General features: G+C 47.4%; 1 protein-coding gene across 1 annotated transcript in view; it reads left to right on the forward strand.

The window, feature by feature from the left end:
* Nucleotides 1-26,744, forward strand: part of AP5Z1 (adaptor related protein complex 5 subunit zeta 1) — a 497,387-nt gene that overhangs the window by 204,501 nt on the left and 266,142 nt on the right. Inside the window, exons 8-9 of the mRNA XM_069645515.1 lie at nt 12,970-13,007; nt 13,116-13,278. Of these exons, the coding sequence (XP_069501616.1) occupies nt 12,970-13,007; nt 13,116-13,278 (201 nt within the window). The remainder of the gene's footprint in view (nt 1-12,969; nt 13,008-13,115; nt 13,279-26,744) is intronic.

Raw genomic sequence — 26,744 nt, forward strand, 5'->3', positions numbered from 1 at the left:
AGACTCTGTTGTCCGATGAGCATGCTGAGGTGTGTGTGGCCTTGAAAAGTGAAAATATGCTTTCAACAGTAACAGGAGGAGAATGTCATGCTCTCTTACAGGTGGATGAGGAACTAATGAGGAGCTGGTAGTGTGACTTCGCTAAGAAGTCACACTACCAGCTGCACCTCCTCAGAGGTATTCTTCCCTTCCTCTCCTTCCCCCAGAAGCTCACTGTCTCCCGAGCCCTGGTTCTCTCGAAGCTGGATTACTGTAACAGCCTCTATCTTAATCTGCCTGCCTCCACTCTCCGCCCTCTGCAACTCATCCAGAACAGAACTGCGAGACTTGTCCTTGGCCTCAAGCCCAGGGACCGTATCTCCCCAGGACTGAAATCTCTACACTGGCTCCCAGTGGCTGCGAGGATAAAGTTCAAAACCCTCTGCATTGTCCACAAGGCCTTCTGGGGCCTGGGTCCTAAATACCTTCAACTCTCTCTTCCCAAATATCTTCCTTCCCGAGCCCTTCGCTCATCCGCCTCTAACTCCCTCAGGGTCAGCCGCTTCTCGAAGCAACGAGCTGGGGGTAGATCTCTCTCCGCGGCAGGGGCCTCCCTCTGGAACAGCCTTCCTGCCTCCCTGAAACTTGAGGAGAACCATCTCCGGTTCCGGAAGCACCTCAAAACCTTCCTCTTTGCTTCTGCTTTCTCTCTCCCTCTCCCCTGCTGAACAGCTAATATCCTTCACTGAAACTGCACTGATTCTGCAACTGGACCACTCTTAACGGCCTCGGTCCTGGGCCCAGCCACTCTCCACTTGCACTGATGCACTGGAACCCCTCTGCACTGCGGGACTGTCTCTGTATCCCTACAGCCCCCCCCCTTTCCCAGCACTTGTTCTGCACTTACCTTGCACTTGCCACCAGCTGGCCCTATTTATTTATTACTTTACGCCACTTACCTTGTACTGCACTTCCCCCCTCCCCTTCCCCTTGCACTTTTCCCCCCACCCCTGCACTTGCGCGATCTGAATGACACCTGGCCTAGTAGGATCGTTGTCTGTCTCCCCTTGTTCCTCCCCTCCCTGCCTCGTCGCGCCTTGAAACACCTGTGTATAGGCGCGTTACAAATGCCATATCATATATCATATCATATCAAATGTCAGAAGATACATTCAAGAGGGGTAGCCGCTCCACCCTGAGTGCAACAGGAATTTTACCAAAATTGGGGTCTAGCAAGTGGAAGGGGTTTACAGAGTTGAGAGTTGTCATGATTGTTCCCCCGAGGAGATGCAGGCTGATAGCATTGGCCCATAAAGAGCACATTTATTCTTCCCTTTCTTCCCACCTCTCTTCTGACCTCGCTGCCAATAAACGCAAGTGTAGGGCTGCGGAGAGGAAGTGGAGGGCATCGGGCGCACCCCCTGACAAACTGGCCTGCCGCGTGCTCCAAAGGCAGTACAGACTTTATGTCCTCTCTAAGAAGAGAGCCTACATTCATGCCCGCATTTCTGCGCATCCCTACATCCAGGCCCGCCTCTCTGCAGCATCTCACGGCTCAGCCGAACTTTTCAAAATCTGCAAGGAGCTGGCGAATCCTGCAGCAGTCTTTACCTCTCCTGTTCCCTCCCAGCCGCTCTGCGTGGCCTTGGCCTCTCTTTTAAACTTCTAAAACTCAGCACATCCTGTCCATCCTCTCCTCCTCTAACTCCTCCTCTACCACTCCTCTCATGTCTGAGGCCGTCTTCTCCTACTGTCTCCTACTTACCCCTGTTCACCCATGACGATATTTCTAGACAAGTCCGATCTATGAAAGTCTCATCAAAGCAGGTTCTCCCCTGCTCATCCAGAACCATCAAGGACCACATTGACACCATTGCTCCAGCCTTGGACGATTTCTTCAATCACTCATTTGCCACTGGAACTTCCCCTCCCCCTTAAGCACTCTCTTGTGCACCCCCTTCTAAGGAAGCTCTCGGACGAGCCTTCCTCTCTGGCTAAGTATTGCCCGATCTCCCTCAATGCTTTCCTGGGCAAACTCTTGGAAAATCTGCCCATATCCCAGCTTTATCTACATACTGAATCTGTCGGTTACCTCCATGACCACCAGTCTGGCTTTAGAGCTGACGGAAGCACAGAAACTGCTTTCCTGAACACGCGTGAAGACTTGCTCTCCAATCTTGACTATAATCTCCCTTCTGTCCTCATTCTCCTCAATCTTTCCTCTGCTTTTGACACGGTCAACCATGCCATCCTGCTCAATCGCTTCTGCGACAACCTTGGTATTACTGATCAGGCTCTCGCCTTGTTGACCTCCTTTCGGGCTTTACTCTCTTCTTTCTCTCTCTCCCTCTACTTGTGGTGTTCCCCAGTGGTCTAACCACTCTCCCTGGCTCTTCAATCACTACCTTGCACCTCTTGCCCACTGCATCGCTACTTTCTGCTCCAATTTTCAATGTGATGCGGATGACACTCGGCTCTCTTTCAGGCTCCCCTTGGCCACCTCTGCTTCTTCTCTCATACCAGACTGTCTGGATGCAAATCCAGAATGGTGTGCCGCCAATGATCTTAATGCCAGTAAGACTGAGATCCTCATTGGGACACCCGCTCCCTCCTTTCCTCTCTCTCTCTCTCTCTCTCTGGCTGCCCACTCTAGGCCCTCTTCCTGCTCCTTCCTGTGAGGCTAAGAACCTCAGTATCACCTTCGACTCCACCCTCTCCTTCTTGCCTCACATCGCTGACGTCTCTAAGAAGTGAAACCATCAGATGCACCTCCTCAGAGGTATTCTTACTTTTCTCACTTTCCTGCAGAAGCTCACTGTCTCTAGAGCTATGGTCCTCTCTAGGCTTGACTTTTGCAACAACCTCTTTCTAAATCTTCCTGCCTCTACTCTTCGACCTTTACAATGTATCCAGAACACTACTGCAAGACTTGTCCTTGTCCTCAAGCCCATGGATAGTATCTCTCCAGCTCTGAAATCTCTTCACTGGCTCCCCATGGCTGCAAGGATCAAGTTCAAGACCCTTTGCATCGTCCACAAGGCTTTCTGGGGCCTGGGACCCCTCTACCTTCAACTATCTCTTCCAAAACATCTTCCTTCTAGAGCTCTACGCTCATCCACCTCCAACTCTAAGGGTCAGGCGCTTCACCAAGCAGAGAGTTGGGGGCAGATCTATCTCTTGAACAGTCTCCCTGCCTCTCCCAAAGTTGAGCAGAACCACCTCCATTTCCGGAAGCAACTCAAGACCTTCCTTTTTGCTTCCTTTTTCTCTCTTCCTCTCCCCTGTTGATGCACCTGACTACTCTGGTCACCCTCTCAACTCAGGCCTGGGTTCCTGCATGTCCAGTTGCCCTCGCACTGCCTCCCGTCTCCCCAGCACTTAATGGTCTGCATCTGCAACACTACAGTCCCTTCTCTCTACACGTATGAGCCACCCGCTGGCTGCACTTGTGAGTTAACTGCACTTCCCTCTGGCACTTCTCCCCTTCCCTCTTCCCTGCACTTGCGCGATCTGAATGTCATAAGGCCTATTGAGATTGTTATTTTGTCCTCCCTTTGTTTCCCCCTCCTTGTCTTGTCGCGCCTACATACGTGTTCAGGCGTGTTATAAATGCCACATCATGTAATATCATATCATAGGAAGAAGTATAACAAATAGTTGTCTCAGAGAAACCTTCCAGTGGCCTGCCATGGGTGCTGAAGTGGAGATCATTGTCAAGTAGTGCCCTCTGTCTGAGCAGTGACAAAAGTCTGGGCATAATTTACCCTGCGTTGATTCCTGTGTCTGTGCCGGCGAAGTGTGGTCTAAGCTAGCACTGCCTTTGATGGGGCCTATGGATGTTCTGGATGCTGTAAAGAAGGCATGGTATCAAACAGTGAAGAAAGACGCAAGTGATCACAGTTCAAGGGTGTTTATTGAACTTTCAAAATGGGTTGGGAAATTACCTATCCAACCCTAAATGTAAAGATGGGAGCAAGCTTCGACCATCAAATAATAACGCAACCCCCAGTAGAGTCTTGTCAAAATAAATGGGCTTATACTAATAAACCTATTGCCAATCCTTACTTCTAAATACACATGGTGTGGGAAACAAGGTTATGCAAAAGAAAAGTGTTCAAGAAATGATAAGTGTGGATAGTTGATGCGTTGGCTTGCCTTCCCCACGTTTTCAGCACTGGGCAAGGCTGCACACTCGAGCTTCGCACACACTCTGGGTTCTCTAGCATGAGGATGCAGTTCTAAACCTCAGTATCAGGACCTTCTGTGCCAAAGTCTCTTTGCCTTTCAAAGTCTCCTTATTACAGAGGGTCTGATGCGACAAACAAACATTAACGTTCCTTTCTTCTCAGAATTTCTACATGTACAATTTCTTGGGTGATTCACTGTTTACCCCGGGTCCCGCTCCGTTGGCCACAGACCCAGGTTAGCACAATGTTCTCAATTGGCCTCCCTCGATCGGGCTCGGACCACACATCTAATTTTCCAATCTTTCCTTTCTGTATCAAAAATCAGAGTTTCGACTGTGCACAGGGTTTTGCTTGACCCGTCGCAGGACCACTTCGATTCACAAACTCTTTTCTCCTTACAAATCTTTAACATTCACTTCTGCCACTTCTCGGCTGGATACCTTACAGAGACATTCGATTGAGCATGCACTCGGTGCTGGACCGCTCTGTCCACGGTACTGTATCTTTCCTTTCAAAGTTCAAGTATTCATCAGCAGTTTAACTTTACTTGCGTATTTTGATCACACGCGTTTTAACAATGTTCGGTCCAGCGCACGTTATACAATGTTGCTGCTTGCAACCTTGGCTTCAACACAAACCGGTCTGGTATTGGTCTCTCCGACTCACTGGCTGTGTTGATTTCTTTGTCGCTACTTTGTTCTTGGAGCCAAGGACGGTACTGCTTCTCCTCAACTCTATTAGTCATGCAGGAGGAGCGTGGGTACCTCTGACAGACAATGCAGGATTCTTTGGACTGTTTTTGTGGCCTTAAGCTGTCCAATCTGGAGGTCTCATGAAAGTAACGGTTTCTTGCCGGAAAGGTCAAGGGAATTTCCCTCCTTGCAACAAACCCCTTGTACTTCAACGTCTTTCATCCCTCGTTCAGCTGCCATCTTGAAGCTGCTGTTTCCTCGTGTGTTTTGCCTCGCTCAGCGTGTGTTTTCGTGCTGCGCCTTTTATCCGTGTGGGGAAGTTTAATGGAAGTCAAGTGTGTTTGATGGTCAGTAATTGCCTGACCATTGTATTGGGACGCGTTGGGTATACTGCTCAGGTGTTAGTCTGTTTTCTCCCAGAGCGGGCTGTCTGTGTAAAAGTGTTTGTGTAGGAAAACGGGGTGGGGGGGTCGAGTGCCTTCGTATCCTACCTGGTAGGATGGGGTAAAGGTGTTACAGGGAAGGGGATACCGTGTCTCACATCCGGTATCCCACTCCCTGAAGACCCCTCACCCAGGTGATCCTCCCACACTGGTCAACCCCCAGGAACTAGATCCAAAAGCGATGGCAGTGTCCTGGTCACCTGGATGACAGATCCCAGAGGACTAGTGGGTGAGACACCTTCTGGTTTCTCACAATGCCAAACAGGAGATTTGCTATCGATTTGCAATCATGTAGGTGAATTATACCTCAAAATGGTTGAAGGTGGTTTTTGTGCCAGAGTTGTCTTCAGAGAGTAATGAGCTTTTTGCAGTCAGTGCTTTATCCTGCTATAAATGCTAGGGGCAACAGGGTTCAGCTCGCATCTAGAATGATGAGACCGTTTCTAACCCATTGTGAATTGAAAGTGGTGAACACATCATCATTGGACAATCCCAAGAGGGTATATGGTCTCATTTAAAAAAGATATGTCATGTTCTCCTATTGAAATTGGTAAATCGTCAGGAAAAAGGAAATAAACTCATAGCCTCAGAGAATCCCTGCGCATTCATGGCAATGGCAGACATTGGATACTTTACCTCTCGAATACAGGAATGAGTCGCTCCTGTGTCTACAAGAAATGAAAATGTTTTGCCTCCTGTCGTTACCCTGACCCTTGGTTCCTCTTGGGTGTCTGGTGTCACTGATGGTACTGAACACATCAGGTCGCTCTGTGGGCTTTCCTATTGTGGATATAAATGTATCCCTGTAACCGTAAAAGGATTTCCTCCCACCACTGTCACACTCCCTATCCTGGGTGTAGGAGATGATGGGGCTGCTGTATTCGCATTCCATTGTGGCATTGTCACCTGTTGTGTCTGTACATGTTGTGTTTGCATAGGTGTTTGCTGTGGTTGCCCTTGTGGCGACTGTGATTGCAACAGAACTTGCTGTGTTTACTGCATTTGCGGCGCTAGTGTCTGATGCTACATGTGATCTTGTGCATAATATACTGCTGGAAATAGCTTGTTCCCCCCTCTTGGAGCTTGCCAGTTCTACTGCATTCCCACTCTACTTCTAAATGTGGGGCCATATGTCCCATTCTCCCACAATTCCAGCCTTGTTGCGATTGTTCTCCATTAGATCTTCCTTCCCCTTGAGGGTTTTGAAATCTGCCTCCTCGTCCTCTAGGTCCATTCCCTCTACCACATGGCCAAAAATGGTACCTGCCCTAATCTACTCGGTACCGTACATTGATTGGATGTGTAGGCTGAAACTCGTGTGCAACCACTCATTCACCTCTCATCAATACTGCTCCTTCTATGGTGAATTTCGACAATTCTTTCTGAACTAACTTTGCCTCCTCAAGCTTCCTATTATCAGCTTTTTTCTTATTCTTCTCTTTAACAATCGACAATGATGTACAACGGTCAACTGTATTTCTGGACATGACTTCGCTTCCATCCCTACTTGTTTTTTCATCTGCCTTTTCACTAGCTCAGGCAGATCCTGACATAAAATATGATATAATAATGCTACTGTTTTATCCCATGGTACCCTCATCTCAAGACGCCAATGCTCTTGAATCTCCTGAATGTAAGCAACAGGATCTTCATTCTCCATTTTCCTTGTCATAATCACACCCAAATCTGCTGTACCAGGATACTGTACTCCAAGTGCCCTCCATACGTCTGCTCTGCAATTATTAAATGGTGCTCCACTGCATGTTGTGTTTTGCCCTGTTAGACTCGCATATCCTGCTTGTCTCCAATTGCCGTCAGCTCTCTCCCCTAGGATTGCTGCTAGTAGGCTTTTTATGTCACCCACTGCTAATATCATTCCCACTGTCATTTTTACTAACTCATAAATCCATTTACCTGCTCCTGTGTTCAAACTAAGTAATTTGCATTTCAAACTATCATTATCCATCAGCGGCCACGGTATATATTGTGGGTGTCCTTCCCCTTTCTCTAATAATGGGAATTTGTGAACCCTGTTCTACAATCGTATCCACCTACGCTTCTTGTCTTCCAGGTGGGGCTAGTTTCCCCTGCTCGTCTTCGTCCTGGCAATCACCTCAATCTGCTTACATAAGATGGGGACATTTCCCCTACACTGTGATCGTCCGGGATATGATGTAGGCTCTGGTGTTTGTATTTCCAGTTCTTCTATATCTGACCACTTCACCCCTTTTCCTACGTCTGGATTATGCGCCCTCTCCTCACGCTCTCTTGTTTTCTTCCCTTTCTTCATCTGACATCATTATACTCCAACTGGTATGGCTGTTATCCCTTTCATCGTCATCAAGATCTAATCTGCTTAGGGACAGCATTCTATGCTTGTCCATCATTGCTTCATCTGATCTAACCCTTATTTCTCTTGGTGGAGATCCTTTGATACTCCCTCTGGTCTTGTAACCATCTTTTCCCCTTGTCTGCCTCTATAATCCCCCAATCCTTTTCCCTATGCCTTCTGCCTCATGCTCATCAGCCCATGTCAGTGCTCTAGGTATGTCATGCCGATCCCTATGGGGCTGTTCCGACCTTCTCTCTTCTCTCTCTTCTTCCCATCGTTCTCATTCTCCAACTGGTATTACACATCTGTTAACAATGTGATCTATTTCATATGTTCTTTACTTCTCATTTCCTTTTGTTCTTCCTCTTCCCCTCTTCTCATCCCCCCTCTTCTTATTCCTCTGGTCTTCTTTCTCTTTTTCTATTTCATCACGTTTCTTTTTCTCCCCATCTTTTCTCTTTCTTTTTTACCTGCTCTTCATACCTTTTTCGTTTTTCCTTTTGCTTCATCTTTTTCCTTCACATCTTTGGATGCCCCTTTTTCATTATTTTTCCTTTCTTTCCAATTCCTCTCTTTCTTCTCTTTCTTTAACTTCGTCAATACCCTTTCCGTCTAATTTAAGTAACATTTGTCCTCCCATTCACTCATTCTGTACAACTGTCACTTCAATGCCTTTGTCTTTCTCTCCTTTTTGTCTCTTGGTCTCCTTCTATCTCTATCAATCTATCTCTTCTCTCGTTACACTCCTCGCTTTTACTACATCTGAACATATATTCACATTCTTTAGTCTTACTTTCTTCTGTACTATTTTCACTGCTATAAGCGGTGGGGAGGGGGGGGTGCATCTATCGGATTAATATACCCTGTTGCGGCTTTTAACTCCTTTAGAGGATAGAATCACTGTTTCTCAGCATCTGTACTCTTGTCTTCAGAAAGAGAAAGAGGAGGCCAGCGTGCTTTGCCCTCTCCCTCATGCTGATTAATCATCCACTCCATCTCAGGTGGGTCTTTTCTCTCGCTCTGATACATTTCCCATAGCTCTAGAATAGCTAACCTTTTTTATAACTTCTTTCCTGTATGTAAGTATGTTGTCATGTGTTGCAATACTGTTTTTGATAGGGAACCCTCTTGAGGCTAAGGCATGAAAAGTTTTCAGCTGTCCCTTTTACCCATTCAGCATGATATTTCCTAATGTCAGGTGTGTAACTCAGTAATGTTTTGCACAAATGTAAAAGAGGAGTGTCCTCCGTGATAAGTCGTTTTTAGCTTTGGATACTTACCAGACCTTTTATTTTGCTATTAATTTCATTATATCACAACAATCAATTCGGGCAAGTATCATCAATCGCTGCCCATTACTCAAAAACAATTCTTTAAACAATTTTCAAGCCTAATCTATAATATTCTTTTCATTCCTTCGTTTATAGTTCTATCAATTCTTGCTGTCCTACTGTTTTATTGATAATCTAAGAATCTTATTTTGCTTTATTTATTCCCTCAACTGTTATCCTCTTATGATTGATTGCCACCAATCGCTTGTTTTTTAGGTCTGGTAACCAGCCAGATTATTACTATTGTTCTATGGTTTTAGTTTAACAAATCAACTTCTAACACTAACATATTCACAACCCCTAATCAAATGTGCACAACAATTTCTACGATGGTCTTTCTTTTATTTTCTCTAGTAAAGGTATCTCAGCTCCGGTTTTCCCCATTTTGGAGTGTGTAACGCATTCTTCATGTCGGCCTTGCCTCAGGAATCCCTAAAAATACCCCACTTGGACTGTAATGCGTTACCTTCTGTGTCCTTGAGAATAGGACTCAAGGTACTCTCTCTCTTAAAAACAAATCCCGCTTCCTTACTGTATATATTTATAATACAATTCCTCCTCGTTTATTTGCCACTTTCGTTGCTCAGTTCGAGCCCTTCGGTTTTGACTCTTCCACAGTCTACCAGTTTGCGGGCGCCTGTGGGGGACCGGACAGAAATTTCATCAACGAGGCACCGGCCGACCATTTCGTTTCACAAATGTGTTTTCTCTGCTCTCCACAGGAAACTGTGCGATCTTATAGCTACTGGTAAAAAAATCAGAGAGTCTGGACCTGAACCATACTCGGCTACCAAAATGTGCAATCGCACCTGGAGCGTTCCAAGTGCCGAATGGGATTACCAAATAAATTATCCCAGGCCCAAATAACCGGACAGACTCAAAGAATATGGCAAAAATACTACTTTATTATCATTTCAATAAAGTAGGGAAACTTGGTGAACAAACAAATTGCAGCTCACACTCTCGACGCATTTCAATTACACAAAAGGCTTTATACCTCGATGTACGTCAGCTATGACGTCCTCCTACGTGGCAAACAATGCACTTTAGCAGAGTCTGGACCCTTGAATACGAAAGGCTTTTTCATTGTGGCGCAGTTGGAAAACGACTTAATGACAGATGTGAATTCAAGAAAGGTTTATCTGGCCAGCACCAGGAAGTCGGGGCCACCGTGAGTTTGGATGTTCATGCAGTAGTTGCAGAACTTGTGAAAAGAACAAACTCCTGTCTTAGGTGAGGAGCAAGAACATTGAAGACGTCAGAGGTTCATCATTTAATAGTATTTCAAATACAGAAGAGCTCTGAAACATGGTCTCTAGTCACATGGTTGGATGAAAATAGACACTGAGTTGAGCTGTATCGAAACCAAGAGACAAAGTATGCCTATACTCCCTTTTATTTTCAGGCATAGAGAACATTTCCAAGGCCATTGTTCTAAGGCTAATTGACTGGCAGACAGCAAGAGTGATGATAGATGGCAGGCTAATGTGATGGGAAGCTATGGTTATGACCAGCCCACCTACACATGGGTGCCAGCCTGCGTGCTGCTCGCGTGTGTGGAATATTACAGAGGGGTACAAGGGTGCCAACCAATTGTAGAGTGCCAAGTAATAGAGAGCCCTATAGTTTATATAACCAATAGGATGTTGTGTATTTGATGACATTCGTAGTGACTTGTACTAGAGGAGGGTTTAGTTGCCCCACCTGATGTTAGAGACGCAATCACTTTCCCTGATAAGTATGGACGTATTCCTAGATGTTCCCTTTAAGCCAATCCCTTTCGCAAGTAGGTTTTTGTATTTTGCCACGTAGATTGACGTCAGTGATGACAGGTTTTTACTATATAAGCTATGTTTTTTATGAAACTCGCTGAGTGAGAAGTTCGAGCGGATGTTCGTTGATGTTCGTTATACTCCCTGTTTTAGATAATTGATATTAAAACAGACATACTTTTCCAACTTCCTGAGTCAGTCTGATTATTGAGGTTTGAGTATATTTTTCATTCCTATCCATCTCAAAGTATTGCTACCTCGTTTTAAAGGGCCTAGTGTTGGGTACACAGGTTCAGATTGACCTATGTCTGGGCATATGATTTCTTTATCCACAGCTGCTGTTGTGGACCTGAGGGTACCAGACCCAGGTCGATGTAGCAAGGTCAATGGGGTCACTTTGCCACAATTAGTTCAGATCTTATCTATCCATCTACCCTCACTACCCTACCCTCACTCTTCTGGTTGTGTAATAAAGTGCCCCATCTCAAATAGCTACACTTTCTTATGGGGTTCTATTTGTGGACCCCTTCACAATTTCCTTTCAAAATTATTTATCTAGCAGATATGATTTCCTCTTTCAGATGTCACACTTCTATGCTACCTGTTACCGATTTGTCTACTCTTTTTTTTCTCATCTGAAAACTCCAAAACAAACTATCCAAAGCTTGAATTTCTTCACATTGTTTTTGGAGACAGAAGTCTATTTGTTTTCTGCTAGTTTTGCATCTGATTCTCTTCCTGTCAATCTTTCCCACCCCTGCTTACTGGAACACCATTCAAGTGGTACTGTGGACCCCACTAAGGCTGTTGCAGTTCAGGAACAAACTCTTACCTAGCTGCCACCTAGGCTCCTTTTGTTCCCAGAGCACTTGGCCGGAACATCACAGGGCACCGCTTGCCTTTACCCTCCATGACATTTACAGCACTTACTTACCTGCTAGGTTTGCACTATATAAAACATCAAACACAAATATAGGACACCCCTCCATTTCCTCCTTTCTCGCTTCTTGAAATGTTTCTGTTCCAGTCAATCAAGGCCTTCATGTTCTCCAGCAGATTCGTCCATGCTCTAATTTATAACACTAAAACTGTTTCACCATTGTCCTTTTTTTGTCTCTAAAACACCTGCAAACATTTGGTTCTTTCGTGCCTGAAGCACAGTTGTTAGTCTGTTGGCCATCCCTCTTACAGAACATAACTGTTTCAATCTATCCTTAATTGCTTGGTTGATGTTTTTTTTTAAGTGCCTTACTCTAACGATTCCCATTTAACTCCCTAATTTGACCCTCCTAAATTGGTTTTCTACTGGTATCCGTTTCTATTGCCTCTGGTCTGTCTTCAAAGCAGTTCCCAACCTTGCCCCACCTTGAGTGTCAAATCCTGCCAACTGAGTGTGTCCTTTGTCACTAGATAGTCTTAGACCCACCACCATCCTGAGTACCCTTCCAATTTCTGTCTTTCTAAGTGTTTGCATCGTAACTTGGCCATCTCCTAATCTGGTTAACATACTTCTTCCCTTCTTTCTCTAGCTTTGCTTCTGGTAGTTCAGTTCCACTTTACATAAAGCCACAGTTGTCAAAAGTATTGCCTATAAATATTGTAAAGGGGCTAAATAAATCTAAAAAGATCAATAGGAATTAGATGAAATGAAATAATGCATGTTTTAAGGAAGGTGATCACTGGGTAACATTGACCATTCCTGCAATGTTAAGTTTGAAGATGCCCATTCATTTATCTATCTATCTATCTATCTATCTATCTATCTATCTATCTATCTATCTATTATCTATCTATCTATCTATCTATCTATCTGTCTATCTATCTATCGATTTATTTATTTATTTATGGCATTTGTTATACACCCAAACCCGGAGGTATCATGGCGTAGGTTACAGCAAACTTAAATATCTGGTTACAGAAAAGAGACAATGCTACAGAACAATACCAAACATAATATCACAATATATACAAAGGAAGACTGGTGTAGAAATAGTAGTATTACCTCCTGTGCTTTATTTTCTATCCCTTTTTGTATAGTTTAGACGTTATGTGCAGTGTACAAATGTTGCTTTGAAATGCTATGTTTGCAAGTTTATGAATATAATATCCTTTAAGAAATGAACCTGTTTTGTTAAGTCTATTATGTTCCTTATGAAACAGTGTGGCTTTCATTTTTCACAATTTGTAATGCTAAAATGATAATGCTCTTCTTTTTTTGAATTTATTTTAACAGAGGCCCTGAAGAAAGCTGATGCTGATTTGCAGAAAGCTGTAAGTTTTTGTTTCCAATGATAGGTTTTGCAAGACTTGGAGAGGCGTGCACCTTTGCCAGAATTGACTTGAATGAATTCTAATCGGCTGGTTGTGCCATCTATGCAGTGTCTCATCGAGGCCATCACCATCATGGACATAGTTTGCAGACAGGACTCCTCCTACGTCTATCGAGCCCTTCCTTTTCTGAAGATCGTGCATGGGAGAATATGCGGGGACCCTGCTCAGACTCGGGTGCTGCTGCCTCTCGCCCAGTTTTTCCTGAATCACAGTAAGCTAATGGTTGTGTCCCTTGATCCTTCTGCAGAATGTAAAGCCATCAGTGCATTGATTTTCGGTAATGCCAAAGAATGTGCTCTCTATTACATTTTCAAAAGAAGCTTCATCTAGTAATTGATTTTGTTCTTCATGCTGCAGAAATTTGAACACAAACATGTGTGCCCTCATGGTGAGTTTTGCAGCAAAGCTAAAACAGATTTTATTTGAAATGCTGCCCGTTTTACCTCCGCTTGATTGGAATTCACGCAGGATTGACTGTGTGCAGCATTACAGCAGAATACCACAAGCAGTATTATGTATATCCCGCACAATTATGTAGTCCACTACCCGACAAGAAATCCTCTTCTTGTGACCTCCAACGGAAAGTGGAGGTGAATATTTGATCTCCCCCTCCACTATTCCCTTAGCAGTAAGAACAAGTGTCTGTAGATTATGCTAGTGAATCCCTTCAAATGAAGACAGACACATTCCTGGGTGGGGGCCTCAAAGGAGGAGAGTGTGCATCTGCAGTAGCATTATGATCTGCTACTGTACCCAATCCATTTCCATCCGCAAAAACGCGATGGAAATTGATTTTTTTTTAAGAAAAGGCAAAATGTTAAAAGCTTAACATACAGCTTTGTGAAAAAATCAGCATATTTTACCGTTCGTAAAACCACAATCCTGCCAAGTTCCTCCATTAGCTGCTTTGTTAACGGTAATTACTCATGCAGTAAACTGGATCCAAAAACCTCAAAACTCAGCAGGAGGATTTAGTAGAACAAACACTGCTGAGGATTCAAGCTTGAAGTGAGGGGTGCCGGCTATTCACAGACTACAGTGTACTACTACCTTGTGTTTTATTGGAAATAAATATTGAAAGCTATATAGATTGTATCTGTTATTACATATTAAACCTTTCATTTAGGATTGCTTGGATGAGCTAGCTGTGGTTGCTCTAGCCTACAGTCTATCCTCTCAGCTGATTGCCTTTTGTGTTATTTGAATGTGAATATTTTACATTTGTTTAAATATATTGCATTTTCTTCAGGGTAATCGTGAATAATGTTCTTACTTTTATAGAGATAAAAGGGACATTTGTGGATATGTGTGTGTGTGTGTGTGTGTCTGATCCAAATGTTCGGCATACTTCCCTAAATGCTACAAACCTGTAATTATGTGAATAGGCTCCATGGTGTAGACAATGGAAAAAGTATCAAATATAAATTTGCCTAAATTTGTTCTGAGCGTTTCTTTTTTTAAACCGGTCTGCATTGCTTGCATGGGTGTCTGTTCGAAATATTCAGCATACTTTCCAACATGCTACACACCAGAAATTTGGCATGTGGGTAGGTTATGTGGTGTAGAGAACGTAAAAAGTATAAAATATATAAATATACCTGTGTCTCATTTTTTTTTTTTGTAGGAATTAATGTCCACGGGTACAACTGCTAGTGTGTGTGTGTGTATATATATATATGTGTGTGTATTATATATATATATATATATATATGTGTGTGTGTGTGTATATATATATATATATGTATATATATATATATATATATATATATATATATATATATATATATAAAAAATATGATTATTTTTTTTCTGTCATCGTGACGGATGCTTAATCGCGGAGTTCATTTCAGTCCTTTCTATAAACCGACTTCGACTACTTCATCGACGCCGGTGGAGAGGATGACCGTCAAACGAAGTCCCAGACTCGACTGACCCATTCGGCCTTGGGAGCCCGCACCGGGCCTAGGCCCCAACAGTAGGGAGAGTGGGGGGCGGTCATTGTAGAATGCATTTCCCCTTCTTCCTCTCCTTTCTCTCCTGCCATTGCCATTTCATTGCCGCAAAGTAAGCGTATGCAAAGCAATGTGTTTACTAGGCATGATGGCATTGTGCATATACCTGGTCCCAAACGCACGTCTGCGCATGCGCCCCATGCAGGAGTGGTTGGTGAAACAATGGTCTCAGGCAAGTGGTCAGTGGGACGATCTAGTGGTCGTTTCGCCAACACCAGTACAAAACCTACGCTGGTGGACAAAGAAAAACCTGTTAAAAGGAAAGCCCTTCCATAACCAGCAGTACAAGCGATCATTACAACAGACGCATCACTCTCCGGGTAGGGAGCACACTACCTTCACCACATGGTCTGTGGACTCACATCACAGCACAGAACCACATCAACCTGCTGCAACTCCTAGCAGTATTCAAAGAGCTTCATGCATTCGAAGCGCAGCTAATGAACCAATCGGTACAAATCCTAACCGACAGCACCACTGCTATGTTTTATATCAACAAGCAGGGGGGCACACACTCTCCAAATCTGTCCAAGCTGGCACAGAAAGTATGGAGATGGGCACTTAGATGGGGGATGTTACTATCCTCAAAGCATGTTCCAGGGGTACTCAACACTCTAGTAGACTCTCTGAGCGCAGAGATCCCCTACCAGAAGAACAAGAGTGGCAACTAGACTCAAGCATCGTAGACCACATCTTCTCACAGTGGGGCTACCCCACGCCAGACTTGTTCACTACAAAAGAAAACAAGCAATGCCCAGACTTCGCGTCCAGGTTCTCCCAACTAGATTCCAAGGGGAACGCCTTGTGGATGAGCAGGTCAGGGACATTTGGTTACGCTTTTCCCCCAACTCCTTTGATGAACAGGGTAGTGAACAAGATTCACAGGGAACAGATGACGCTCATCCTAGTTGCTCCCATGTGGGCAAGACAGCCATGCTATCCAAATCTGCGCAAACTGGCGATGTGCAACCCTATCAAATACCCATTCCAGACCAATTTATTGCCCCAACACAGGGGAGTAACAGTGCACCCTCTACCTCACTCAATGAACTTGGCAGCATGAGATCAGAGAGTTCGGACATCTTAATCTGCCACAACAGTGTATGGATATCCTCAAGGAGGAACTTAAACCAAACACCAGACACTGTTATTTTGACAAGTGGAGAAGATTTGTAATTTGGTGCCAGTCTAAATAAATAAACCGCATAGAATGTACTCCTTCCCACATTCTAAATGATATGCTCCACTTGCTAGACTCTGGGTTAGTATTCAACTCTATAAGGGTTCACCTGCCGGCTTTATCATCTTTATACAACTATGCTATTCATTATCAAACAAAACACTGCCTTTCACACCAAGAGCTCACTCCACAAGGAGCACAGGAGATACTCTGGCATTTATAGCAAATGTCCCCTTAGACATCATTTGCAAAGCAGCTACATGGAGCTCAGTACACACTTTCACTCAGCACTACTGCATTGACACTCATTCCAAAGCAGATACACAGGTGGGACAAGCGGTTCTAAAACATCTATTTGCCCTTGAACCTTCTCACAACCCAACACCTTCTCCAAACACTGCTCGCTAATCTATGCATAGCATGTGATCTAGCAGATTCCACAAGCCTCAGAAGGGATGCATTACTCACCGCAATTGTATTTCTGATGCTTGTATCTGCTTAGATTCACATGCGCCCACCCTCTCTCCCTCCCGAGAGAAGGTGCATAGATGTTATATGAGCTTCTCTGATACATATCTGCTTGGATACACCTGTACTCACGCTACACTTCATGCTACCTCATGTCAGAAACAAAACAATTTGAAGGACCTCGACGCGTGAAAGACCATGGGTACTTTGGACGTCACACTAGCGATAGTATTACTGGCACGCCCTGTCGACGTCCCTTTTTGAGTTTCTAAAACAACAACTGTAATACTCTGCAGCTTCAACTAGATGTCGCCCTACGCATAGCATGTGAATTTTAGCAGATACAAGCATCAGAAATACGATTACGGTGAGTAATGTATCCCATACATATAATAGGTGAAACCTATGAGCCATGTGAAATTCTAAAATTCTATTGCTAATATCTTTTGACTTGGTAGATGGATTTTCCAAACAAAAAGTTCATCACGGGCCCCCCTGACTGGACATTCTGGGAATGATTCATTAAAAAATGAAAAAGTTATTAAGAAAGCAAAAAACAAATGTTGTTTTAGGCCTGTTTTCATTCATTTTCTCACAGAGAAAACGTCAAACATTTGGTCAGCCGAAGCGCAAAAACCGTAGGACAGATTTGGACCAAATAAGAGACAAACTGGGCACAAAGCATTGGATCGATTTTCGGTATAGGTTTGGGTTAATTACGTTGAGTAGCTTTTAAAATATTCGATGTGGAAGGGGGTGCTCCTTGCTACCCAAGAAATAGGAAAATCTCCCATGGTGCTTTGCAGCCAGAGGCTTTTCAGAAATAGAAATCCACAATTTATTTTTACTCAATGCGAACGATTACAGCAGTAATACTTGGGGAATGCGAACATGAAAAGTGATCAAAAAGCTATTTGGAAGAGGAAAAAGTGTGCAAAGTCATTAGGCTAGAGGTGGGAAGGGGGAAAAGAGGACACCATGTGAAGTGGGGGCATTGGGGGTGGTCTGGGTTGCCAGTTACGGGTAGACATTTTTCGTCTTATTTGGTTAATACTGGGGGAATCCTGCAAGATTACCTCAGCAGTATGGTCGGAAAAGAAGCTGTGTCAAATGAGTGATTAAGGGCAAAGAAAGGGGGTTAGTGAATGAAAAAGAAATTGATGGGAGTGGGGGGGACCAAGACAAGAGGGGCACATGTTAAGTGCCTCTGACGACGGGGAAGACACTTCAATTTTCAGAACTTTTTCGGTTTATCAGGAATACCGGTGGATTACTGTGAGAATGTTTGCCAATTTTTCCCATAATCCGGGGAATACCAGGGTAATACTACAGGAATAGGGAGTAGAAAACAAACTTGAAACCTCTGTAGTGATTGCACCTATTTGACAGGGTGTAATGGGTCTTTGGGAAGAAATCATTAGTGTAACATGCAGAGTGGCCAATGCTCTCGGTCAGTGGGCCCCAAAGAAATGTATTGGAGCAGTATGTACAGGGGACAAGGCCTGAAGGCCGTGGCTCCTGGCCCTAGATGAATGCCATGGATAGTGTGCCTTCAAAGAAACCCATTAGTGATATTGATTGATATTGATATTTTATTTCTATCGTGCTCGTACACAAGTGTTTCAGAGCGCGACAAGGCAAGGGAGGAGAACAGGGGAGAACAAAACAACGATCTTACTAGGCCCAGTGACATTGAGAACACGCTAGTGCGAGTGGGGAGGGGAAAAGTGCATGGAACGTGGGAGAAGTGCAAAGTGCAGCCAGCAATTGGCAAGTGCTGGGTTTAAGGCAGCAGACAGGGTAGGTCTGATAAATGCAGGAATAAAAAAGGGGGGGGCGTTATGGGTACAGATACAGACTCCAGTGCAAGGAGTGGCCCGGAGGCAGTGCAGGAGGGTGACAGGGTGAGCAGGTACCTGGGCCTGGAGTACAGAGGGTGGCCGGGCGCACGGTGCCAAGAGAGAAGAGATCAGCAGGGGACGAAGGCAGAAGCAAAGAGGAAGGTGAGGTGCTTACGGAACCGGAGATGGTTCTCCTCACGTTTTAGAGTGGCAGGGAGGCTGTTCCAGATGGAGGCCCCAGTCGAAGACTGAGATCTACCCCTGGCTTGTTTCTTTGGAAAACGACTGACCCGGAGGGAGTTAGAGGTAGAGGAGCGAAGAGCTCGAGAGGGGAGGTAGTTGCGTAGGGATAGCTGAAGGTGTTTTGGACCCAACATGTACAGAAGGTATTTTGGACCCAACATGTACAGTGCCCATGGCAGAAGGGCATGGCCACTGGCCATGACTGAAGGCCATGGCTAATGGACCCTGAAGCTGGCTATGGCCGAAGACTAGTGGGCCCAGAAGAAACCTTGGCTAATGGACCCTGAAGCTGGCTATTGCCGAAGACTAGTGGGCCCAGAAGAAACCTATCAGTAATACATGTACAGTGGCCACAGCCAAAGGCTGTGGCCACTGGTCATGGCTAGAGGCTTTGACTAGTGGACCCTGTGAGGACTCCTGGTATTGGTTATAGACTTGTATTAAGCACAAAAGAGGTTGGAAAAAGACTGGGTACTTAATCTAGGAGGTATTTCCCTACCTCAACCAAAACTAAGTGTCTGTCCAAAGCAAATATTTCCTATGCTCTTTTGGCCCTCGGATTCTAAAACAAACTATAACTCTGGTATACTCTCATGCCAGGCTCTCTCATGTAGCTCCTTTATACAATTTGGGAGTGGGTCCTAGACTTGCAAGACACCTGGTATACTCTCTTGCCAGATTCTCCCTTCATTCTTGTGCCAATATTCTGGGTCACTTTTACTAAAGTATTGGGTTTCAAACCCACTTTCATTCATTTTTGTTTAATGTCTCAGTTATCCAACCTCCTTGCTTGGGGTCACCAGACTCATTTAACTGTCACTACTCTTACGTCCCGTCCACTTTCCTCCAGACTGCATGGGCGTCCATTCCTAGGGACGGGAGACGGAAACTTTTCCACAGAAAAACCTTCTTCCCCATTAAATTTAGAGGCGCACAGGGGTGCGGCCCTGGGAGCATGCGCTACCCTGACTCCACCCCCCGGTGCCACACCTCAGTCCCCTTTTCCGCAATGACGGGAACAAGCCGATTTCACCAGCACTCCTGGGTTTGGCTTCAGCCATGTAATACCACGCGCTCTTCCCCGTGTTGTTCTTCTATCTTTATGTCTTCTTTTTGTCATTTAGGTATTCGGTCCTCCAGCATCACGCTCCTCCCCGGCGCATGACGACTTCAGGGGGCTTCAGCAGGTGTCCAGCCTGCGAGGGGCTCTTCCCTACGTCTGACAGCCCACACTCTTTGCCTCTGTTGCCTTGGCCCTGATCACGGCTGGTAAGACTGTACCGCGTGCGATGCACTGATTCCACGCACACTGAAAAACAGGCTTGCTAGGTGGAGGGAGCTCTTCGAAAGGGCGCCTCCAGAGGTCTTGAAGAAATTCGTCAAACAGAGATCGTGGCCCAAGGGAGGGGCGCTATTTCCTATCGCACCCCGTAAGGGCGACTCATTTCCGAGGAAATGCCCTAGCGGGAGGAACCTCTTGGGTTCTGGTACCAGCGCACGCACCAAGGCTAGTCCACCTACCAGCCTCACGGCCGATCGGTCAAATGATCCTTCCGGAATCAGTGCTGAGGGACCACAAGGTTCTTTTACTGGGTGTAAACCCGAGGGGCAACGCCCTAGTACCAGCTCAATGTCTGAGGGGGCGCCTGCACCCACCACTACCGGCGACAATGCTGAGGGCAATACGCCTTCCAGGCCTAGGCCTCAGGTGCAGGGTAGGCCTCATGCTCCACCACCAAGAGTCTTGGAGGAGGCCGGGCCCAGGGAGCCATGCACCACAACTTTGGCACGCAGCTCGACAAAATGGCCGCCGTGCCAGACAACATGGCCGCTCGTAGGAACAGAGCAGGTGGGTGAACGAGTTTCAAGGTGGGACTGGTGTCAACCAGGTACGTGGCCTACAGTTTATCCATCAGCAGCGCAGGGCAGGTTTCCCCTGCAACCTAGTCAGAGTGCGTTCCTGCCCCAGCAGCCCCCAGCCACTGCGTCAATTTCACCTGCTACCTCTTCTGCCTCCGAAGACAGGTTCTTTCGAAAGGTTCCTGGTGCTGATACGAACTCCCAAGATGGGGGCCATCCTGCGGGATGCAGTCAGGGACTTGCACTCTCCGGTCACTCCGCCGGCACCCATATTAATTCCTCCGGCGCCACAGGCCCCAGGGCAGCCACCGCTGCCCCTGCCGGCTCCTTTGATTCCAGCTCCCCTGCCTCCCACAGTACAGGCGGTTCCACACCAGCCTCCGGCTCTGGTCTCCACACCGCAGCCCACGTCACCCAGCACTGCTCCACCTGCTCCGGACCAGCCGGACACACTGGTGGACACAGACGAGGAGGAAGACCCTGACACGCCGTCGTCAGCAAAGGCTTTCCATGACCGGCTTGCAGGTTTGGTGGAATATCTGGGCCTTCCTCAACCTGAGGTCGAGCAGCCCGAGGAGGGGGGTCTTAGAAGTCCTCACCCTACAACCCCCCCTACCAAAACGGGTATCCCGATACAGAAGGACGTTGTTGCCTTAGCCAAGAAGGGGTGGCTCAAGCCACACTCGGGCCAAACTGTCCATCGGCACCTCGATGCCCAGTATAGACGGATGGAGGGGGATCCACATTCTTGCTGTCGGCGCACCCTCAACTGCACTCTTAGCTGATTGCTGCGGCATCACTTTACTCTTAGCCTCAGTCGTCCTCTGCGCTGCTAGGCAAGGAGGAGAACATCTTGGAGGCATGCAGGAAGAAGCTGACCTCCAACGCCTCACTGCACCTGCGTCAATCCAACACGGATGTCATGCTGGCAGCCGCTAATAAGAGGCTTTGGCGGGAAATAGCAGACTTCCTTCTGGAGCTTCCTGTGCAGAGCCAAGCACACTTCAAAGCGGGTCTAGGAGAAGCCAAGCTGGTAGCGCAGGACATCATGAAGTCCACTGTGGCCCACATCGATACCTCTTGCCGGGCCGTCTGCATCACCACAGACATGAGAAGGATGGCCTGGCTTTGGGCTACTAAATCGAACCCAGATGTCCAGGAACGCATATTGAACCTTCCGTTCGAGGGTAGCAACAACTTTCACTCTACCACCGATGAGGAATTAGATAAAAAGAAGAGCAGCTCGCAAACTGCGAAGTCTTTGTCTATCGTAACGAATGCCACGCCCAAGGCGTACACCCAGTCGCATCAACGCTCTGACAGGGGGCGGTTGTTGGGCGGTTTCCGGGGCTTACAGGAACGGAGGTCGAGACAACCTGACCGCTCTCCCAGTCAGTACGGCGCAAGCAACAAAAAGTGGGGGGGAGCAAGAGCTTCCTCCAGTCCCCCACCTCAGCAACAGCCTCAGAAGGACAGAAAGCATGACGCGTACCTTCAGGTCCATGTGTCTCCAGGGGGGGGGGGGGCAGGCTTGCCTTCCACGTGCAATTTTGGTGCCAGAACTTTGCGGACGCCTGGATCCTCTCTGTAGAGTCCTCGGGGTACTGCCTACCGGTCCCTTCGCCTCCTCCTTCCTCCCCTCCACTCCCGCAGATTGGGACGGCAACTCTGTTGGTAGAGATCAGATCCGGTCGCACATTGATTGCCAGGCTGTGGAAGAAGTCCCAGCCTCCCAGAGAGGATTGGGCTTTTATTCCAGGATTTTCACTATACAAAAGAAGAACCAGGCTGGCCTGAGGGTTGTTTTGGACCTATCCAACCTCAACCTCTCCCTCCCTCTTAATAAATTCAAGATGGTTACACCAGCACTTATTCCGGAGAAACTAGACAAGGGAGACTGGATGTGCTCCCTGGATCTGAAGGATGCCTATTTTCACGTCCCGATTTGGCAACCGCATCGCTCTTTCCTGCGCTTCAGGATCATGGGCTGCCATTTCCAGTACAAGGTGCTACCCTTTGGCCTGAGCTCAGCCCCCAGGGTATTTACCAGACTCATGAATGCGGTGGCAGCCCTCCTCAAGGGCCACCATGTCTACCCATACCTGGACAACTGGCTCGTCAGGGCGAGATCCCCGGAGGGGGTTATCCACACCTCCTCCGCACTTATGAGCACTCTCCACGACCTGGGGTTTACTATCAACATCAATAAGTCTCAGCTGCATCCCACGCAGAGCCTCAACTTCCTGGGCCTCATCTGGGATACGAGCTCCAAGAAGGTATTTCCCTCAGAGGACAAAATTACGGCTATCAAGAGTGCCACTACGCACCTCCTTACCAGAGCAGTGACCTCGGCCTGGTGGTATCAACACTTACTGGGTATCATGGCAGCGGTCCTTCTGGCCGTGCCATACACGAGACTCAGGATGAGGAGGTTACAGCTGCACTTCGCAGCCTCATGGAACCAGGAGAAGGGCTCCCAAGCAGAGCTGATCAGCATACCTCCTTCACTCCACTCGGACCTCACATGGTGGTCAAAGGACTGCAACCTGCGGACAGGCAAGCCCTTCTGACAGCTGTCTCTGCATGTCACCATCACTACGGACTCCTGCCTAGAAGGCTGGAGAGCCACTCTGGACAGCCACATCATCCATGGAGTCTGGACCCGGCAGGAGCAGGAGTCGCGCATCAACTGGCTGGAAGACGGGGCCATCTGGCTAGCTCTCAGAGCTTTCCTTCTGCTCATTGGGGGCAAGACTGTCCTTATCCAGATCGACAACTCCACCAGCATGTACTATGTCAACAAGCAGGGGGTACCAGGTCCCCTCCGCTGTGCATCCTACCGGTCAGCATCTGGGAATGGTCCCTGGAGAACAACATCTACCTCACGGCCGTCTACCTCCCGGTGGAGACCAACTTGGAAGTGGACAGGCTCAGCAGACTGGGAGCGGACAATTACGAGTGGCAATTGAACGACCAGGCGCTGCTGGAGGTCTTCAGCAGATGGGGGCACATTCAGGTGGTCCTGATTGCCTCCTGGAAGAACACAAAGTGCCATCAGTTTGCGTCTTGGCAGGGGCAGGGCCCCGGCTCCCTGGGCGATGCATTACAGATTTGGTGGGAAGGCATGAAAGCCTATGCCTTTCCCCCCACACCCATGGTCCACAGGGTAATCCGAAAGATAAAGGAAGCTCATCACCTCAGCATCATTTTGATAGCTCTGTGATGGCCGGCGAGACTGTGGTTCTCCGAACTGTTCAGCCTCAAGGGCAGACCACCCATTCACCTGCCACTGGGCCCAGCCCATCTCTTGTCCCAGCAGGGGGGCAGGGTCAGCCACCCCGCTCCACAGAAGTTAGCCCTCGCAGCATGGTTCCTGAGCAGGTCAGCCTCAGGCACCTGAGCCTCTCTAAGGCTAACCTAGAGATCATTCAGGGTGCCAGGAGCAAGGCTACCAGGAGCCAATAAAAGAGTAGATGGACTAGGTTTTGTCATTGGGCAGACAAGGAGATCGTCCCCCTTACGTGCACACTGGATGGCGTACTCTCCATCTCAGCACACCTCGCACACTCAGGCGTACAGGTGGACGCATGTCGCACCTACCTGGCAGCCATAGGGGCCTACAGAAATTCGGAGGAGGAAGTCTTCTAGTCTTGCAACCCGATAGTCAAGGAATATCTGGTGGGCTTGTCCAGGCTCTACCCACCCATCAAGAAGCCACACCCTGTGCGGGACCTCAATGTGGTATTGGGCGCCTTGGTGCACAAACCCTTCGAGCCAATGGCGTTCGCGGACATCAGGCTGGTCACCATCAAGACAGCGTTGTTAGTGGGACCCACCTCTGCTCGCAGAGTCAGCGAGATCCAGGCTCTGGTGGCCTAAGAACTCTATACCACTTTCCACATGGATAAGGTGGTCCTGCCTAAGGTACCCTCCACCCTCCATCTAAATGAGGAAATAGCTTTAGCTATGTTCTTCACTGACTCCAAGGACGAGGCTCAGAGAGTCTTGCACTGTGTGGATGTCTGGCGTGCTCTGAAATTCTATCTGGACAGGACCAAGGGCTTCCGCAAGTCTTACATGCTTTTTGTCACCTTTAGGGGCTCCAGACCCGGGTATCAAGCATCCAAGGCTCCTATTGCACGGTGGATGGTTGCGGCCATCAAGGAAGCTTATGAGGGGCACAAGTCGCTGCCAGCTAACATGCACGCTCACGCTGTCAGTGCCAAGGCCACAGCCATCACATTCTGTGGCAAGTCATAAGCAGGGCGGTCACCTGGGCCACCCCTTCGACTTTCTGTAAGCATTACTGTTTGGATGCCGGATCCAAGTCAGACGCGGCCTTGGGACAGGCGGTTCTAAGGAACTTATTTGTTTAAGGAGGGTCTCCTCTCCACCCTGGGGCTACATTCAGTTGTAATCGCCAATGCAGTATGGAGGAAAGGGTTTGGGACATAAGAGTAATTAATTATGTTACTCACCGTAGTGACTAATGTACTCTTAGTCCCGTTTCCTCCATACGTCCCACCCTCCTCCCCCTAATAATACTGGTGTCATTAGGCAATGTTAAATATTGTCGATGCTTCAATGGGGACTGAGGTGTGGCGCCGGGGGGTGGAGTCAGGGTAGTCCATGCTCCCAGAGCCGCACCCCTGCGCACTTCTAAATTTAAAGGGGAAGGGTTTTTTTTCTGGTGAAAAAGTTTGTCTCCCTAGGAAGGGATGCCCATGCTGTATGGAGGAAAGGGGACTAAGGACTAAGAGTGTGTTAGTCACTACGGTGAGTAACATATAATTTATCAGTACTTGGAGGAGCTGCCAAAGCGCCCCGGTGACCCAGCTTCCCTTCCTAGGGCTCACCGGTTTTCTCTGGACCCGTCATGGCAAACACACAAGAGCACCCGTGTCCCGGCTCCACTACACAAGCTTACCGGCGGCGTCTGGCAGCGTCCATGTCCTTTGTGGCTCCCGCTTCACTCCTGAGCCCTTCTCTGTGTTTGGAGGCGTTGGTACTACTTCTCGGTTCCCGGGATCGCCACAAAGGGTACTCTTCTATTCCTGCTGCGATTTCAGCATGGCGAAACAGCTCCTGCAGTCCTTCCTCTCTCGCCGTCTCCCTGCTCGCCTGTGGGCTTCTCAGCTTGGCTTCCGCGACTGTAACTAGCCGGCTGCAGCTCTGTTACATTCAGCTGTTCGATCTTAAAACTCCCGCTTCAAGGAAGGGAATTGCTTGGAGCCAGTCGGCTTCCTCCAAGCACTAGACTGCTCCATTTGGTTCTGCTGAGTATTCAGCATTACTCAGCCCCTCTTCCTTGTCTTAGTCTTTATTATTCTGTTGGTTACAGAATATTGAGGGATACTATCAGCTGGCTTTACGTGTTGGTGAAGGGGGTGATCACAGTATGCCATCCAGGCATGAGGAATGGAAGGGGTATCCCTAAAAGGTAAAGGGGGATACCATGTCTCATCTGATGATGCTGGGCCCTCCCCCTGAGGGTTGCCTCTCCTCATGTGATCATGCATCAAATACCCACCCCCCGAGTCAGGATCAGGTAGCGGCTGCCGTCCCCTGGCCTCAAGAGGAGAGACTACCCCTGGGAAAGGAGTGATGACATCAGATTCATCACAGCCTCAAAGAAACCTGTTGGTGCAACATGCACAGTCCATGGCTAGAGGGCCCCAAAGAAACCCATTGGTGCCACATGCACAGTGGCACGGGCTGAATTCGTCCCTTCACCCCAAGAGGTAGCCTCCCCCTTTGAGGCTAGGTAGGTGAGCCTGCTTCGCATGACCTCCCTATGGGTCTGTGCAAGTGGGACCTCACTGGGTGAGACTCCACCTTAGGGGACAAGGAACAGGCAGCTTATCCAACCATCCCACCGCATAGGGATGACAAAAGGGTAGATGCATTTGCAAGGAAAGTATTTTCTTTGGGGAGCATGGCTCTTAAGTCGGCCAACTCCACATGTGCCCTAGCAAAGTTTTCATTCACTCTATGGGACTGTATTTCTATGGCGGAGGAGCATGTTCCCTAAAGGGAGGAAAGAGACGGTTTCTTGGCTATTATTAGAGACGGC

Source organism: Ambystoma mexicanum, chromosome 2p, assembly GCF_040938575.1.
Source record: "Ambystoma mexicanum isolate Mex_15411 chromosome 2p, UKY_AmexF1_1, whole genome shotgun sequence".
NCBI classification, from domain to species: domain Eukaryota; kingdom Metazoa; phylum Chordata; class Amphibia; order Caudata; family Ambystomatidae; genus Ambystoma; species Ambystoma mexicanum.